Genomic DNA, 18,718 nt, shown 5'->3' with positions numbered 1-18,718 from the left:
AATAATAAATAGTAATAGAACCATAAATAGTTAAATAGTAATATGTAAATTGTGCCAGTAAATTATGAAATAAGTCCAGGACCAGTCTACTGGCTCAGGGTGTCTGACCCTCCAAGGGAGGAGTTGTAAAGTTTGATGGCCACAGGCAGGAATGACTTCCTATGACGCTCTGTGCTGCATCTCAGTGGAATGAGTCTCTGGCTGAATGTACTCCTGTGCCCAACCAGTACATTATGTAGTGGATGGGAGACATTGTCCAAGATGGCATGCAACTTAGACAGCATCCTCTTTTCAGACACCACCGTCAGAGAGTCCAGTTCCATCCCCACAACATCACTGGCCTTACGGATGAGATTGTTGATTCTGTTGGTGTGCAAACTTAACTAATAATAAAGTACAGTATAATATTATACACTATAATAATTTACCGATGTGCAATAATAATGTACAAAATAATAAAACAGAGACTATTGTACTGTGATGTGTGTTCTCCTGTCACACAGAGATGAACTGTTGTATTTGCTTCTTGCATTTGGTAGGAAAGATTTTCCGTAACGATCCTTGCGACTGCGGAGCTGAATGAACCTGTTCGAAAGGGGGCTCTGCTGCTGATTCAGTAGGTCATGGAGAGGATGTGCTCGATTGTCCATGATCGATAATAGTTTGTTTCATGACCTCCTCTCCACCACTAACTTAGAAGAGTCTGGGTTGTAGCCAAGGATGGATCCAGCTTTTTGATGGCAGCAATACAACACAATACATAATAACAGAGAGAAAAAAAACTATGCATCTATTTATCTTAAATAGTTAAATTACATAAGTAGTGCTAATTAGAAATAAAAAAGTAGTGAGGTAGTGTTAATGGGTTCAGTCCATTCAGGAATCGGATGGCAGAGGGGAAGAAGCTGTTCCTGAATCGCTGAGTGTGTGTCTTCAGGCTCTGTACCTCCTCCCTGATGGTAGCAATGAGAAGAGGGCATGTCCTGGGTGATGGGGCGCTTAATGATGGACGTCTCCTTTTTGAGGCATCGCTCCTTGAAGATGTCCTGGTGCTGGGGAGGCTGATAACCATGACTAAGTTCACAACTCTCTACAGCTTGTTTCAACCCTGTAGAGTAGCCGCCAGCCCACCCAACTCCATACCAGACAGTGAATCAGCTAGTTAGAGTGCTCTCCACAGCACTTCTGTAGAAATCTGCCAGTGTTTTTGGTGACATACCAAATCTCTTCAAATTCCTAATGAAATATAGTCGTTGTCTTGCCTTCTTATGGAGTGGACAACAGGAGAAAGGGAAGGAGGAGGGGACCAGGGGGAGCAATATGAAGGTAAGAAGGACAAAGAGTTTCACATAACTCTATGGTTAAATCTTGTGCAGAATTCTAGTTAACTCTGTATAATCAGAGTTTTATAGAACTGCAACATTACCTCGCATGTTGCACCCTGCAGTTGGATGATAAAGCTGAAGAAAATTATAATATTATCTTATTTTAAATAATTAATTTAACTTTTTGTTTCAGAGTCTCATTAATAACACCATTGAGAGCATTGACACAGCCCAGGAGATGATTACTGTAACCACTAAATCAGAAATTGAGAAGGTGAGTTGTGAAAACTTGGATGAAAATGTTCTCAGGAGGAATTCTGCAGATGCTGGAAATTCAAGCAACGCACAGTCCCGACGAAGGGTCTTGGCCCGAAACGTCGACTGTACCTCTTCCTAGAGATGCTGCCTGGCCTGCTGCGTTCACCAGCAACTTTGATGTAAAGATGTTCTCAACAGTTTGGTCCTAGAACCAACTGGCACAGCCCTAATCACTGCAGCTTAGCAGCACTATGATAGCTTTGCATTGAAGTGGACCTTGTTTTCACTGTGTTCCTTCTTGTATAAATTGTCCATAATTTCTGTTTGTTTTTCTTGCGAATGCTGCGTATCAGATGCTCTGAGCCCGTGACGCTGCTGCAAGTAAGTTTTTCATTGCACCTGTGAAACGTGGACTTGTGAACATGACAATAAACTTGACTTTGACAGATAAGAGGAGGGAGGTGACTATGGAAGGGGGACAGGGCAATCTGGGGACATAGGTGGAGGGATGTAGAATGATACAGTCAGGGTGGTGAATATTATTATCTCGGGTTGAGGTGTTTGATGTTGTGGTGTTTGCCGAGCTTGGCAATTAGCTTGCAGACGCTTTGTCACCAGTCGAGGTGACGTCCTCAGCGCGCAATTGTTGATGTTTCTCTCTGGGACAGCTCGTGTTTATATAGCCCCCTCCCCACCCCGTTCACATCAAAGGTCAACTGAAAGAGTAGCCAATCAGGACCAAGGCAAGTGAACAGGGGTCTATATAAACACGAGCGCTCCGGGAGAGAAACAGCAGCAACTGTGCTCTGTGATGAATATGACCGGTCCATTTTAATTTCAGGTCAGGGACTGCCTCGTTACCAAGCAACTCAGATACATCACTCAGTATCTTCAGTGGGTCCGAACCACGGTGAGTATCAGTGAAATTAGCATAATTTGTCACATGCACATTGAAATATACAGTGAAATGCGTCATTTGATCAACAACCAACACAATCCGAGAGCAGTCCGCAAGTTCACTGTGCTTCTGGCGCCAATATAACTTGGCCGCCCAGCAATACCCCAATTTAATCCTAATCTAGTCAATTTACAATTCACCTACCAACCAGTACACCTTTGGACTGAGGGAGCACCTGAAGCAAATACATGCAGTCACGGAGAGAACATACAAACTCCTTACAGACAGTGGCAAGAATCCAACCCCAGTCACTGGCCATACTTTGTCTGTAGGGCAGCACATCTCTCTCTCTGTCTCTCTGTGTCTCTGTCTCTCTCTCTCTTTCTCTCTATCTCTCTGTTTCTATCTGTCTCTCTGTGTCTCTGTCTCTCTCTCTCTCTGTCTGTCTCTCTCTGTCTCTCTCTCTATCTCTGTCTGTTTCTATCTGTCTCTCTGTGTCTCTGTGTCTCTGTCTCTCTCTCTCTCTCTGTCTCTCTCTGTCTCTCTCTCTATCTCTGTCTGTTTCTATCTGTCTCTCTGTGTCTCTGTCTCTCTGTCTCTCTGTGTCTCTGTCTCTCTGTTTCTATCTGTCTCTGTGTCTCTGTGTCTCTGTGTCTCTCTGTCTCTCTGTGTCTCTGTGTCTCTCTGTCTCTCTGTCTCTGTGTGTGTGTCTCTCTCTCTCTGTGTCTCTGTCTCTCTCTCTCTCTATCTCTCTCTGTTTCTATCTGTCTCTCTGTGTCTCTGTCTCTCTCTGTCTCTCTGTCTCTCTGTCTGTGTGTGTGTGTCTCTCTCTCTCTGTGTCTCTGTCTCTCTCCGTCTCTCTCTGTCTGTCTCTGTCTCTATCTGTGTCTCTCTATCTCTCTGTGTCTCCCTCCCTGTGTCTTTGTCCCTCTCTGTCTCTCTGTGTCTCTGTGTCTCTGTGTCTTTGTCCCTCTCTGTCTCTCTGTGTCTCTGTGTCTCTGTGTCTCTCTGTCTCTCTGTCTCTCTGTGTCTCTGTCTCATCCAGAAACAAAACATTTTGGTTTATTGAGGATTTGTTTTTACAGGTCATGGACAACTTGCTTTCCTGCCAGCCAGCCTGGATCTTGGTCAACAATGTCCGCGTCATACTTTGTGACTACATCACAGAGCCCTGGGTAAGATCCCTGGGGAGAGACTGTAAGACCGTAAGATAAAGCAGCACAATCAGGCCATTTGGCCCATTGAGTCTGTTCTGTCGTTTCATCATGGCCGATTCGTTTTCCCTCTCAGCACCAATCTCCTGCCTTGTCCCCGTATCCCAGAATCCGGTTTAATTATCATGTGAAATGCGTTGCAGTACAGCAGCGGCAGTAGACTGCAATACGTAAAATGCTACAAATTGTAATCTGAAATATATGTGTGAAAATTAACCAAGTAGTGCAAAAGACGAGCAGAATATTGAGGTTGTGTTCATGGGTCTGTGGATCATTCAGAAGTCTATCGGTGGAGGGGAAAAAGCTGTTCCTAAAATGCTGTGTGTGTGCCTCCTCCCTGATGGTAGCATGAGAAAAGGGCACGTCCTGACTGGCGAAGATGTCAAAGTAACCATCATCACTAAGATAACTAAAGTAACTGGGCCCAGTACGCATGCACTCTTACGACTCAAGTATATTTTATATTTCACTTGTGCACAAAGAGAACATCATGACCCCTGTCACCCACACTTTTCTGAAGCCTGAACAGGAAATTGCCATTTTTATACAGAATTGGCTTATCATTTATGGATAGTGATAATGATAAATTGTATACTTTTGAATTCCTTAGTCACAAGATCAGTTACCATTCACAATAGAGGTGTTACTTTGAGCAGACAGCCAATGATATCTTGAAGTTAAAGTACTGTACAATAGTCTTACACACACACACTAATGTGCCAAGACTTTTGCACAGTACTGTAATGTCAATGTGGAGTGGAGAGCCAGTTTGTAACTCTGGCGGGAGCGAAGGATGTTGGGAATGACAGGGGTGGAGCACCATAGGAAGGGTGTGGGAGAGGTGGCAGGAAAAGTTTGCCAGAGGATGGCATGGATGCAGACACACCCGGCCCTGAGACACCGGGCAAGGTGATCTGATTCCAAACAACTGGTTTATTGATCATTACAGAATGTCTCTCTAGTGCTTCCCGCTCTCTCCCCTCTCCCTTCCCCTTTTTCCAGCCATGATTTCCTGTCTTCCTGCACGCTTCCCAATCTCCATGCAAAAGGAGAGCAAAAATTGGCCCATTGCTTCTAGTTTTCTCGTTCCCGTTTGCCAATAAATAGATGTAACTTTGTTGGAATAATTCTGAACTAATTTAAATTAACAGAGTCATTAATGGCTTGACTCAGCACCACCAGTGATTTTGCCTCTTACTGCCTGCTCCCACAGAATGCCTTCTGGTTCTGCCTGGGCTGGTGTACCCTCTTCCTCATCCCCAGCATCATCTTCGCAGTGAAGACTGCAAAGCATTACAGGTCAATCAAGAATGCAGACAAAAGGTAAACCTCAACAGAACCTTGCAGGAAGGCACTGGGTGAATGGATTTAGCGTGACCTCCCCTCTCTCTTCTCTCTCCACTTGAGTCTTTCCCTCCTTATTTTCCTCTGTCCTCCTTCTCTTTCTTTTCTCTCCTCACCTCTCTCTCTCCCCCTCTCTCTCCCCCTCTCTCTCCCCCTCCCCCTCTCTCCCCCTCTCCCCCTCCCCCCTCTCATTCTCCCCATCCTCTCTCCTCTCCTTTCTCCCCTTAATTTTTCTCCCCATTTCCCCCCTCTTCCCCCCTCTTCCCCCACTTCAATTTCTCCCCCTCTCTCCCCTCCTCTCCCCTCCTCTCCCCTCCTCTCCCTCCTCTCCCTCCTCTCCCTCCTCTCCCTCCTCTCCCTCCTCTCCCTCCTCTCCCTCCTCTCCCTCCTCTCCCTCCTCTCCCTCCTCTCCCCCTCTCTCCCCCTCTCTCCCCCCTCCCCCTCTCTCCCCCTCTCCCTCCCTCTCCCCTCTCCCTCTCCCCTCTCCCTCTCCCCTCTCCCTCTCCCCTCTCCCTCTCCCCTCTCCCTCTCCCCTCTCCCTCTCCCCTCTCCCCCTCTCCCCCTCTCCCCCTCTCCCCCTCTCCCCCTCTCCCCCTCTCCCTCTCCCCTCTCCCTCTCCCTCTCCCCTCTCCCCCTCTCCCTCTCCCCCTCTCCCCCTCTCCCCTCTCCCCTCTCCCCCTCTCCCCCTCTCCCCCTCTCCCCCTCTCCCCCTCTCCCCCTCTCCCCCCTCTCCCCCCTCTCCCCCCTCTCCCCCTCTCCCCCCTCTCCCCCCTCCCCCCTCTCTCCCCCCCTCCCCCTTTCTCCCCCTCTCTCTCTCCCCCCTCTCTCCCCCTCTCATTCTCCCCATCCTCTCTCTCTCCTCTCCTTTCTCCCCTTAATTTTTCTCCCCATTTTCCCCCTCTCTTACCCCTCTCTTCCCTCTCTTCCCCCTCTCCCACTCCCCCTTCCCCTCCCCCCTCTTCCCCCCTCTCCCCCTCTCGTTCTCCCCTATCCTCTCTCTCTTCTCCCCATTTCCCCCTCTCTTCCCCCTTCCCCCTCTCTCCCCCCTCTCTCCCCCATACCCCCCTTCCCCCCCCCTCTTCCCCCCCCTTCTCGCTCGACTGTTCCATGTGATAATGGATCTGTGATTTTTCAGGCACCTGTAACAAGACCTCCAGTGTAAGTAACAAGCTGTCAACAAAATAACATACGCCCTTCTGCTTTTTTTTTGTTTACAGTCCTGAGTTTTCAGAAATGATGCAGTTTAAATTTCCTCGCGCTACGGGCACGTATGATCCCCCACTGTAAGTACAATTGGTTCTGTTCTGTTTTGTAACTTCCGTCTCTCCGGAGTAGGGTATTGAGGTTCATGCAAAATCGCAGCAATGAGGGGCCTCTATCTCTGGCAGTGTTCATCATATTAGTAGTTTCCTCTTGGTTTTCACTACTGTCTGTTGCACAAGTCCCAGATGATCACACAGGAATGCTATCACACTTAAGTGTAGAAGGACTCTTCATTGCTGTCTCTGGAACAGTTTTATTTTACCACTCAGGGTTGTTAGCCCTGAGCTGATCCACCCCCCCAAACCTGAAGGACTGGTGGGCTGCTCTTAGTCTGGCCTCTGCCCTTTGACCTGTTTGGTATGGGTGACCCTACCAAGACCCAAAGCATAAAGCCCTGACTCCAGCCAACGTAGCTCTCCGGATCATTGAGGCACACAAGCCTCCAAACCCTACGACAAGGTTGTGGTCCTCTTGGAGGGGTTTCAGTCTCGGGGAGATTGAAATGCTGGGAGAGGCTGTACCAACAAAGGTTCACAGTGTTCACAGTGGTACAGATGTTCAAGCCGCTGGTTCATGATTCAGTCCTGAACTCCAGTGCTGTCTGTGTGGAGTTTTCACGTTCTCCATGTGTTCCTCTGATGTTCCAGATAACTCCAACGTCTCAAAGAGGTGTGGCCTCATATGTTAGTTGGCCGCAAGAGATTCTGCAGATGCCGAAAATCCAGAGTAACACACAAAGAGTGTGGAGGAACTCATTTATTATCAAGGAGCATATATGCCACCATATACATCCCTGAGATTCATTTTCCTGTGGGTGTACTCAATAAATCCCTAATAGAGTAATAACCAGAATAGAATCAATGAAAGACCACACAAACTTGGGTCTTCACCCAGTGTACAAAAGATAACAAACTGTACAAGTACAAAAAGAAAGAAATAATAATAATAATTAAAACAAATAAGGAATAAATATCTTATTTGATTAGTCTATTTGATAACTGGTTAGACTATGAGGACAGATTGAGTCACCTGGGACTATACTCGCTGGGATTCAGAAGAGTGAGAGGATATCTTATAGAAACATATAAAATTATGTTTCCTTGAAAGTGAGTCCATTGATTATGGGAACATTTCAATGATGGGGCAAGTGAAGTTATCCCCTTTGGTTCAAGAGCCTGTTGGTTGAGGGGTATTAACTGTTCCTGAGCCTGATGGTGTGAGCCCTGAGGCTCCTGTACCTTCTTGATGGCAGCAGTGAGAACAGAGTCTGTGCTGGGTGGTGGGGATCCTTGCTGGTGGATGTAGCTTTCCTGTAACAGCGTTTTGTGTAGATGTACCCAGTGCTGGGGATGGCTTTACACGCGATGGACTGAACCATATCCACTACTGGAGTGGTGGGATTGGTAGGATTTTCCGTTCAAAAGCATTGGTGTTTCCATACCAGGCTGTGATGCAGCCAGTCAGTATACTCTCCCCTTCACATCTAGTGAAATTTGTCAAAGTTTCAGAAGTCATGCCAAAACTTGGCAAGTTCCGAAGGAAGTAGAGGCACTGCCGTGCTTTCTTCATAATGCCACCTCTGATCCTCCAGTGAGATTTATAGGAAGGAATAAAGATTGTTGTTTTGGTGCAAACCCCCTCACAGGACTGTCTAAACCAGTCCTGATGAAGAGTCTCGACCTGAAAAATTGACTCTTTATTCCTCTCCATAGTTGCTGCCTGACCTGCTGAGATCCTTATACGCATATTAATTGGCCGCAGTAAATTGCCCCTAGCTTTGTAGAGAAAGGCAGATTTGAAGGAGTAACATTGGGAACAAAATGGGATTGGTTTCAATGGATGTTTGGTGTGGATGAGGTGGGTCTGTATTCCATGACTAATTTCACTCTCTGCCTCCCTGTTCTAAACACAGATCCAGTGCACCTACTGTTTCAACCAACTGACTCCCAGCTGGACTCTGAACGCCATCCTTCCTACAAGAATGACGTTACTCTCTCTGCCAGAGGTTCATCAGTGACTGTGCTTTTTCTACGGTTTTGCCATTTTCCAAACAGTTTATTGCCTCTGCTAACATGTACCGAATCTCTGTGCCCAGGATGCATTGACACCAAGCACCAAGGCCTCATTGCTAGACTTTGATTTCTCATGAAGGTCACATCATCATCATCATTATGTGCCGTGTGGTATGACATCATCATTATGTGTCATGTTGTATGATGTTGGTGATCACTGTTTTTCCATGACCATGATTGTTCTTGATAAATTTTTCTACAGAAGTGGTTTGCCATTGCCGCCTTCTGGGCAGTGTCTTTACAAGACGGGTGACCCCAGACATTATCAATACTCTTCACAGATTGTCTGCCTGGTGTCAGTGGTCGCATAACCAGGACTTGTGATCTGCACCAGCTGCTCATACGACCGTCCACCACCTGCTCCCGCGGCCTCACGTGACCCTGATCGGGGGGCTAAACTTGCCCAAGAGTGACCTGCAGGCTAGCAGAGGGAAGGAGTGCCTTACACCTCCTTTGGTAGAGTCGTATCTTCACCCAATAAAAGTCACACAGCACCTGTTTGGCCCACCATCTTCATGGTGACCATTGTACTTACCTGTACTTGTCCCATTTATCTGAATTTGGTCCATAGCCTTCTATAACTTGATGATTCAAACACAAGATGCTTTTTAAATGATGTGAAAGTGTCTGTCTCCACCACCCCAGGCACAGTATTCCACATTCTGACCATACTCTGAGTGGGAAAAACTCCCCCTCAGATCACCGATTACCTCCCACCTTATACCCACAAACACAAGAGATTCTGCAGATGCTGGAAATCCAGAATAACACACAAAATGCTGAAGGAACTCAGGACGTCAGACAGCGTCTATGGAGAGGAATAAACAGTCTATGGTTGGGCCTCACCTTATACCTCAGTCCTGTATCTATACCGGAATCAGGTTTAATACAGGTGGCATATGTTGTGAAAAATGTTGTTTTGTGGTAGCATTTCATTGCAATATTTAATCAAATATTACAAATTGCAATGAGAAAGAAATATATATTAGAATTAAATTAACAAGTAGTGCAAAAAGAGAATGAAAAAGCAGTGAGGTAGTGTCTATGAGTTGTCCATTCGGAAATCTGATAGTGGTGAGGAAGAAGCTTTTCCTAAAATGTTGAGTATGTCTTGAAGAAAGGTTTTGGCTTAAAACGTCGACCGCTTATTCCCTTACAGGAGAGGTTCTGCAGGTGCTGGAAATCCAAAGTAATACACACAAGATGATGGAGGAACTCAGCAGGACCTATGGAAAACAAGTCAACAGTCGAGGCTTTGGGCCAAGACCCCTCATGGCCTGATGAAGGGCCTTGGCCCGAATCATTGATTTTTCCCTCTTTTCCATTGATGCTTTCTGACCTACTGAGTTCCTGCAGCATTTTGTGTGTGTGGTTGATCTGCAGCTCATGCTTTTACCTATATCTTCTTGTTTTGGAGAACTCACCTGGGAAAATGATTCTTACTATCTGCCCTGTCAATGTCCCTCGTAATCTTGTCAGGTCACCCCCGTCCCCACCTCTGCCGCTCAGCCTCGTCCACGGCCGGAAAAACAAACCCAAATTTGATTCAGTTTCATGATTTAGATGCAGTGTGTCTTTCATAGTGCTGGTTTCCCACTGACATTTGGGAATTACTTATGAGAGTCCTGGGAATCCTATTGATACTTGGGAAATGTTCTCCTGGGCTTCCCATTCAAGATTATTACTTTCTTTCACTCACCCCGGTTCCCATTTTGAATTAGGAGTGCTGCCAAGTTCCTGGGATTCCATTGGCAATTTCTGTCACGTTCCCCGATCAATTCCTGGGAACAACTGTCACATTTGTTGGGATTTGGGAATTTCCATCGCTGGGGTCGTATCGGTACTTGCACTTCACCATCAATGGAGATCCTATTTGGAATTGCTGTCAATATCCAGAAACCCCACTGGTGCCTCAGAATTGCCATTATAGTTCTTCTTGATCCTTGGGAATTACTGCCACATTCCCACTTGAACAGTCAGTACCTCATGTACCTAATAAAGTGGCCACTGAGTGTATGTTTGTGGCCCTCTGCTGCTTCAGGGTTCAATGTGTTGTGCATTCAGAGATGCTCCTCTGCACACCACTGTTATAATGTGTGGTTATCTGAGTTACTGTCACCTTCCTGTCAGCTTGGACTAGTCTGGCCATTCTCCTCTGACCTCTCTCATTAACAAGGTGTTTTCACCCACAGAACTGACACTCACTGGATGTTTCCTGTTTTTTGCAAACTCCAGAGCAGAGGTTCCCAACCTTTTTTATGCCACGGACCCCTACGATTAACTGAAGGGTCCGTGGACTCTAGTTTGGGAACCCCTGCTCTAGCGACTGTTGTGTGAGAGAACCCAGGAGATCAACAGTTTCTGAGATACTCAACCCACCCCATCTGGCACCAACAATCATTACACAAACTTGAGAAAGTCTTGCAGATGCTGGAAATCCAAAGCAACACACACAAAACACTGGAGGAACTCAGCAGGTCAGGCAGAATCTATGGAAAGAGTGAACAGTCAACATTTCAGACCTAGACCCTTTTTCAGGACTGAAGAGTCCTGGCCCATAATGTTGACTGTTCACTCTTTTCCAGAGAGGCTGTCTGACCTGCTGAGTTCCTCCAGCATTTTGTGTGTGTTGCAATCATTCCATAAAGCCACTTAGATCACAGTTACTCTTCATTCTGATATTTGGTCTGAACAACAACTGAACCTCCTGACTGTGTATGTATGCTTTTATGGATTGAGTTGCTGTCACAAGATTGGCTGATTAGATATTTGCACTAACGAGAAGGTGTACCTAATAAAGTGGCCACAATGTAAATTCCTGTCGTATCACCAGGTTCCTGTATCACAATCCAAGTTTGCAATTGATACTTGGAGTTGACTGCCCTGCTCCCAAGTTTAGTGGATTCTGCTGCCCCAGTCAGTATTCTATTTATTTTCCTGTAAATGTTCTTTCCATTTATTGCACCAAAGGAAATCTTAAAAAAATGTACATGGCATGTGATTTGGCTGGTGATGTATCAGTCTCTTGTTAGCCAGATGTCGATTGCCATGAATAAAGGGTACTTGGCCAGAATCTGTGTCCTGTCTACCTTGTGTCTACAGACGTAACAAGATGCATGGCTCTTTCAACCAGCATTCCTAGTGGGAAAAGATGTTTAAAGTTCAAAGTAAATTTTATTATCAAAGTATGTATATGTCCCCAGATACAACCCTGAGATTCATTTTGTTACAGGCATACTTAATAAATCCATAATAAAATAATAACCATGATGGAATTGATGAAAGACTGCGCCAACTTGGGCATTCAACCAGGGTGCAAAAGACAGCAAAGACAAAGAGAAAGAAATAAGAATAAATAAATAAATATAAATATTAAGAACATGAGATGAAGAGTCCTTAAATTGAGTCCATTGGTTGAGGGGCATTTCAATGATGAGACAAGTGAAGTTGGAAAGTCACTCAAATTGCTGAGCAGTATTTCCCTGGAGCATTGGATTGGAAACCTTCCCTTGGAAGTTCTTCCGTTTTGCTGGGATTTATTCCATTGATTTTCTGCTCAGTTTCTTCACATTTCTGTGGGAACATCCCATTCTAGCCTGCTGACACTGGTCTCTCGTACAGGGCACCGAGCTCCCATTGTTTGACTATTATCCTCCATCTCCACTGCCTTCCGCCCCAGCCACCCTGGGATCCCTTTCGCTGTCCTTGCGCAGTGAATGGTGGCGACACTCCGGGACCACATCGCAAACATCGAGGGAAGAATTCAACAGCTGAGGAAGAAAACACAAGTGCATGTCTTTAGTTCAAGATCAAATTCAAATTTATTGTCATCCAAACATACATATGTATACAGCTAAATGAACCTTCATGCCTCTGGAGCCAAGTTGCAAAACACAGTACATACTCAGTACGTATCCAATAAAGTGGCCATTGAGTGTATGTTCATGGTCTTCTGCTGCTGTAGCCTATCCACTTCAAGATTCAACATGTTGTGCACTCAGAGAAGCTCTCCAGCACACTGCTGTTGTAACTTGAAGTTATCTGGGTAACTGTCGCCTTCCTGTAGGCTTGAACCAGTCTGGCCGTCCTCCCTGACCCCTTTCATCAACAAGGCACTTTCACCCGCAGAACTGCCGCTCATTGGATGTTCTTTTGTTTTTCAAATCATTCTCTATAAACTCTAGAGACTGCTGTGTGTGAAAACTGCAGGATATTAGCAGTTTCTGAGATACTCAAACCACCCTGTCTGGCACCAACAATCATTCCACGGTCAAAGTCACTTCGGTCACATTTCTTCCCCATTCTGATGTTTGGTCTGAACAACAACTGAACCTCTTGACCATGTCTGCATGCTTTTATGCATTGAGTTGCTGCCACATGATTGGCTGATTAGATATTTGCGTTACCTAATAAAGTGGCCACTGAGGGTATGTTACAATCCAGCACAAAATAGTATTTGCAGAAATTCCTTAGTGGTATAGCCTGAAGATTGACAGTTTGCCGTGAGGTGGGAGGTGAATGTTTATGTAAGACCGTATAATGTTACTGACACTATCATTATAAAACAAGCAGCCTGACAGAGATTTAGAGATGAATTATGGTTTCTTTTAGTTCATCACTTGGTCTGCCAAGGGAAAATAAAATGCCTGAGCTGAGTTCACACCTTGTGTTTTGCTTTTTGGGGTAATCCGCTCTAAGGATGGTTAAGTTCAAAGTAAATTTATGATCGAAGCACGTACATGTCATATTATAAACACAAAATAATCTGCAGATGCTGGGGTCACAGCAACACTCACAACACGCTGGAGGAACTCAGCAGGTCGGGCAGCATCCGTGGAAAAGATCGGTCCACGTTTCAGGCCGGAACCCTTCGTCAGGACTGAAGAGGGAAGGGGCAGAGGCCCTGTAAAGAAGGTGGGGGGAGGGTGGGATCAAGGGAAAACAGGGTTGAGAAGGAAAATAAATCAGCCTTGATGGAATGGTGGAAAAGACTCGATGGGCGTAATGACTTGATTCTGCTCCTATGTCTTATGCCTTGAACTAACCTCATTTCTTGCTCACACCTGCGGACTCTTTGAGATGGTCTCTCGCTCCCCTTCCTGCCCCTAGTATCTCACCTCCTGCTCCTGGTACACATCTTTCTTTTGGAGAAAAAAAAATTCAGCTGGAACTCCATTCTTCATCAGTCTGCTTTCAGAAGTCCCCAAATGTAGCAGCAATCAGTGAGAGACGGGCCAATTCACTCTTGATCTGTATGCCTTTATTCACTAATTTGACCGTAAGCCCACATGACATACAAGTTCTGTTTGTGCAAAAATCTTAGGCACACGTATATAGCTAAGATGTTTAAGACTTTTGCACAGCTCTGTAGTAATTTTATGTATTACACTGTACTGCTGCCACCAACAGAAGACAAATTTCATGACAGATGTGAGTGATGATAAACCTGATTCTGATATGGGTCTCTATTGTGGACTGAGAGTGGGAAGGAGTCAGGGAGAGGGGAATCATGGTTAGGAAAAGGGGAAGGGAGAGGGGAGGCAGCGGGAAGCACCAGACATTAATAATGATCAATAAACCAATTGTTTGGAATCAAGTGACCTTACCTGGTGCCTCAGGGTTAGGTGTGTCTACACCTGTGCCAGCCCCCACCCAAGGCACTTATTCTCTGTCACCCCTCCCACAGCGCACCACCCTCGCCATTCCAACATCCTTTGCTCCTGCCAGATTTATAAGCTTGCTCTCCACTCCACATTGGCAGAATTGGACTTCTCCATCATTCAATCTGGGCTGATTTCTTCATCTTCTCATCCCCATTCTTCTGAATTCTCCTTCCTCCTAGCGATGATCAGTACGGCTTATGAAACTACTAAGTGTCCTAGAGTCAAGTTAAGGATTGTACACTTGAGCCTGAAACGAAGATAAGGACGGCTGGTATAAAGACAAAGCTTTATTAAAGATAAGGTTTATCTGTCACATGTGCATAACATTGAAACATACAGCGAAATGCATCGTTTGCGTCAACGACCAACACAGTCCAAGGATGCGCTGGGGGCAGCCCGCAAGCGTCTCCACGCAGCCGGCACCAGCATAGCGTGCCCGTAACTTACTAACACTAACCCGTCCGTCTTTGGAAGGTAGGAGAAAACCCACACGGTCACAGGGAGAACTTAAAAACCTCACGGACGGCGACGGGGAACTGAACCCCAATCTCTGCTGCTGCTGTGAAGAGTTATGCTAACCCCCAGTGCTACTGAGCCAGCCCTTAAATTCCTAAATGTCACAACACGCAGAGGTCAGTGGCGTTCAATGCCCTTCGGAACTGAAGATTTGACCACACAGAGTCTGGGGTCTCATATGGACCAGATAGCAGATCTCCTTTCCTGGAGGGTTACAGAGAACAAGATGTAACCTTAAAGTATTTCTATTCTCAGATATATTTAATTAATCACTTACTTGCTTATTTAATATAACTACTTCAGCTACCACTGTGACAGGATTGGAACTCACTTCTGATAGTTTGCTGGTCATAACCGTTGCCCCACCACCCTGTTACTGTGGACAAACACTGCCTGTGGAGCCATAATTAATACTGCAGTTGCGATGCTAATGGTGCTCTGTAAGGCATTGGCCAGACTGCGTTTGGAATACCGTGAGCAGCTTTGGGCCCGCAATGTCAACTGTTCATTCCTCTCCATGGATGCTGGTTTCTGAAAGCAGGGCTCATGTCTGATGACAAGGAACAGCCCGCGGTTTGGAAGTTTAGGTGCCAAGCGAGATTGAAAAGGTCAGGGTGTCACGGACTGGTTGGTTCAGCTCACCACCCTGTGAGTTTTACTCGTCTCTGTGCTACTCTGGGGCTGTGGCCGGCTACAGTGGTGACCGGCTTCGCAGCTCTGGACTCACTTTCGTGAACTTCAGTTCTGAATATTATCTGCCTACTCCTGTTTTTCTCTGCACATTGAGTGTTTGACGGTCTTCTTCTTCTTAATGGGTTCTTTCGGGTTTCCTTGTTCCATGGCTGCCTGTAAGGAGACAAATCTCAAGACTGTATATAGTGTACATACCTTGATCATGAATGTACTTTGAACTTTGAACTTTGCCTGACCTGCTGAGCTCCCCTGCATTTTGTGTGTGTTCCTCTGTATTTCTGCAGGATCTCTGGTGGTTAAGAAAGGATGTGCTGGCATTGGCGAGGGACCAGAGGAGGTTCTCGGGAACGATCCCACGAATGAACTGGTTAACGTATGAGGAGTGTTTGATGGCTCTGGGCCTGTACTCGCTAGAGACTAGAAGAATGATGGATCTCATTGAAGTCTTCAAAATATTGAAAGGCCTGGACAGAGTGGACATGGAAAGGATGATTCCTATAGTTGGAGAGTCTAGGACCAGAGGGTACAGCCTCAGAATAGAAGAGCATTCCTTTGGATGAGATGAGGAAGAATTTCTTTAGCCAGATGGTGGTGAATCTGTGGAATTCATTAGACTGCTGTGGAGGCCAGCTATTGGGTATATTTAAAGGGGAGGTTGATAGGCTAGTCAGGACGTCAAAGAATATGGAGAGAAGGCAGGAAAATAGGATGGAGAGGGATAATAACTCAGCTATGATGGAATGCAGGAGCAAACTCAATGGGCTGAATGGCCCAATTCTGCACCAATGGGTGCTTGAGAACCTGCAGGCCTCAGGGATGTGGAAAGAAACCAGAGCACCCGGGGGAAGTCCATGTGGTTGTAGGAAGAACGTGCAAATTCTCCACCCAGGACCATTAGGCTCAAAGAAGAACCGGGAACTGATTTTGCTCCTTCAGGTCACGTATCTCTGTCTGTTCAACTATGACCCAGGGCGTGAAAGCCAACATTATCTTTAATAACCTTCCCGGTGAGAAGCAGCCCAGCCTCCTGGCTATACCGCTTACAGCTGCGGACATAATCCTTGTCAGGGCATAGCAGACGGTGATTTAAACGTGACCCCACCCTCAAAATAAATCTCAAGAAATTAACTCATCTTAACTGCATCTGTTGAAAGCAAGTAAAAGTTCCAGCAATATCAGCAGCATTCCACATCACTAAAACAAACAATAGTTCAAGTTCAACTTTAATTGTCATTCAACCGTACATGAATACCCATGATGCAGCCAAATAAAACAGCATTCCTCCCAGGCCAAGATGCAATCGTTTATAAACACTATTTATAAGCACCCTGAAAAAAATGTTTAGAATTTAAAACAATTTTGAACACTTAAAAGGTAAGTGAACAAGATCATTGGAAATCATTTTTATAACTTCTTGAAAAGAATTAAAAGAATATAGATTTAACCACGTTCACCCTGTGCCCGTGTGGGTTTCCGCCGGGTGCTCCGCTTTCCTCCCACATTTCAAAAACCTATGGGTTATTTAAGTTCTGGGCACCGGAACCATGCTGATACGTGCAACCTGCCCCCAGTGAACGTTCCCTCTAATTTGTAATGACCTGTGTGCATAAAAATCTTGTGTTGTACAATTTTTTGCCCAGTGGCAACTGGATTTTATATATAGAGGTGTTCGTTTTAACAACTAGCAAAACCCTATCAATAGTAACTTCGATGTTCTCTAGGTTTTGTTTATTTTTGCTCTCATTCATCTGCACTTCTCACAAAGGATACCTGTACCGGGCAATGAAGAATTTTCTTGCAGGAGCTTTTGCATACTACCCATATGTGATTTTCTTGCTAAATGATGCTTTAAAAAGTCAAGTTTCCAAGTATCACTCCACTTTTCCCCACTAGCAGATTCTCCAGCAGCTTTTGCATCGCAACAATACACACAGGTAACACCATTTTCTGTATTGTACATAGTTCTCGTAGCTGCATGTCCCTGACCTCATGGGCTTTCAGTGCAGCAGTTTCTCTGAATCTTCTGCTCAGCTTGAGAACTTGACTTTGAGAGGAAGAACTTTGGGAGCTGCTCTCCAATCATGCACTCAAGATATGATTTACCTACCTGCCCCTGGGCAAGTTCTGGATTTCTGTGAAAGAAGAGCATCCTGCCATTCATGGGAAAGCAATGAACATTTTGCTGTAGTTTTCAACTTCTTACATGTGTGAGCAAGCTTTTTCTTGTTTAACAAGCATCAAGAGCAAGGATAGAAATTGTCTCATTTCAGTTGAAGGTGAAATCTGTGTGTGCTTATCTCAAGTTTGACCCAGAATTGAGAAATTTACTATGTTTGTCTTATGAGTTTTTAAAGTTTATGAAAGGGAAAGAAAGAGATTAATTTCAAGAAAGGTGAGCTAAAAATTCAATCTCTACTCAAAAGAGCATTGACAATTATTTTTTGGACTATTATATCTACAACATACTGATCACACTGAGGTACTGTGAGCTGTAGATATAATAATTTTTATGCAGAGGTTCCCTGAGACCTGAAAATTATTTCGAGGGTTCCTCCAGGGCAAAAAAGTTGAGAAAGGCTGCCTTAGAGGGAACAGTGTGTTGGTTGTTGATGCAAACGAGGAATTTCACTGAATCGTTCGATGGTTCAATGTACATGTGATAAATAAAGCTGATCTCTAAGCTCAATAAAAGTTTTTTTTAATAGGAAGTCTCTTCCCCAGGCAGTGATTTTTGTTTTAGACGCCCTCAATCCAGCCTCCCGTTCTGAATTCCCCCAGGACTCCAGTGCCTGGCTGCAGGATCCTGAAACCTGCTTGGAATCTCGGCCTTTGCACACAGATGTGCAGAAATCCTACCACTACACGCAGCTCTGGGCGAGACTCTTCATTTTGACTGTAAATCATTTTGATTTAGGCAGAGGAGAAGATAGCAGCATGATGCGCGCGCGCAGCTCTCTGGTGAAAATGATATCATTTCTGTTAAATAGGGGCCGTGGACAATTCTGATTTGATGGAGACAGACGTGAAAGCACAGAGGAACATCTGGAGAAATTTCTGAAATGCCGGTTTGCTGCTGTTGTTAATGTGCGATCGAGAATCTTCCAGAGGGAAGGCCCCAAAATCCGCGGCTTTGCCTGCTGCTGGCGACCGAGGCTGAGGTCGAATCGTTCGGACAGAGATGGTGCTCGGTACTCGGTGTCGGAGGGCTGATCGGAGGCTCGAAGTTTTCGGACGACTCAGAGTTGGACTGTGGTCGGGCATGACAGGGAGCGTTTCCTTCCTTCTCCCGTCTGCGTGAGATGTGGGACATTCGAGAGACTTTGAACTTTTTACTGTGCCATGAACTGTTCTTCATCAAGTTATGGTATTGTTGCACTGTTGTAACTATATGTTATAATTATGTGGTTTCGTTAGTTTTTCCAGTCTTGGTCTGTCCTGTGTTTTTGTGATATCACACCGGAGGAATATTGTA

The 18,718-nt window shown here is 45.5% G+C and overlaps 1 protein-coding gene across 2 annotated transcripts in view; it reads left to right on the top strand.

The window, feature by feature from the left end:
- The window catches only part of LOC134350299 (prominin-2-like), a 97,021-nt gene extending 85,425 nt beyond the window's left edge, over positions 1-11,596 (top strand). For both annotated transcript variants that reach the window (XM_063055339.1, XM_063055340.1), the window contains exons 20-25: positions 1,519-1,599; positions 2,425-2,493; positions 3,567-3,656; positions 4,909-5,018; positions 6,257-6,322; positions 8,215-11,596. In XM_063055339.1, coding sequence (XP_062911409.1) covers positions 1,519-1,599; positions 2,425-2,493; positions 3,567-3,656; positions 4,909-5,018; positions 6,257-6,322; positions 8,215-8,245 — 447 coding nt within the window. In that variant the 3' untranslated portion in view covers positions 8,246-11,596. The remainder of the gene's footprint in view (positions 1-1,518; positions 1,600-2,424; positions 2,494-3,566; positions 3,657-4,908; positions 5,019-6,256; positions 6,323-8,214) is intronic.
- Positions 11,597-18,718: the final 7,122 nt, after the last annotated feature.

The sequence above is a fragment of the Mobula hypostoma genome, chromosome 8 (genome assembly GCF_963921235.1).
Source record: "Mobula hypostoma chromosome 8, sMobHyp1.1, whole genome shotgun sequence".
Classification (NCBI taxonomy): domain Eukaryota; kingdom Metazoa; phylum Chordata; class Chondrichthyes; order Myliobatiformes; family Myliobatidae; genus Mobula; species Mobula hypostoma.
Note: the sequence above shows the minus strand (reverse complement) of the source record. Positions and strands in the feature narration are given on the sequence as shown.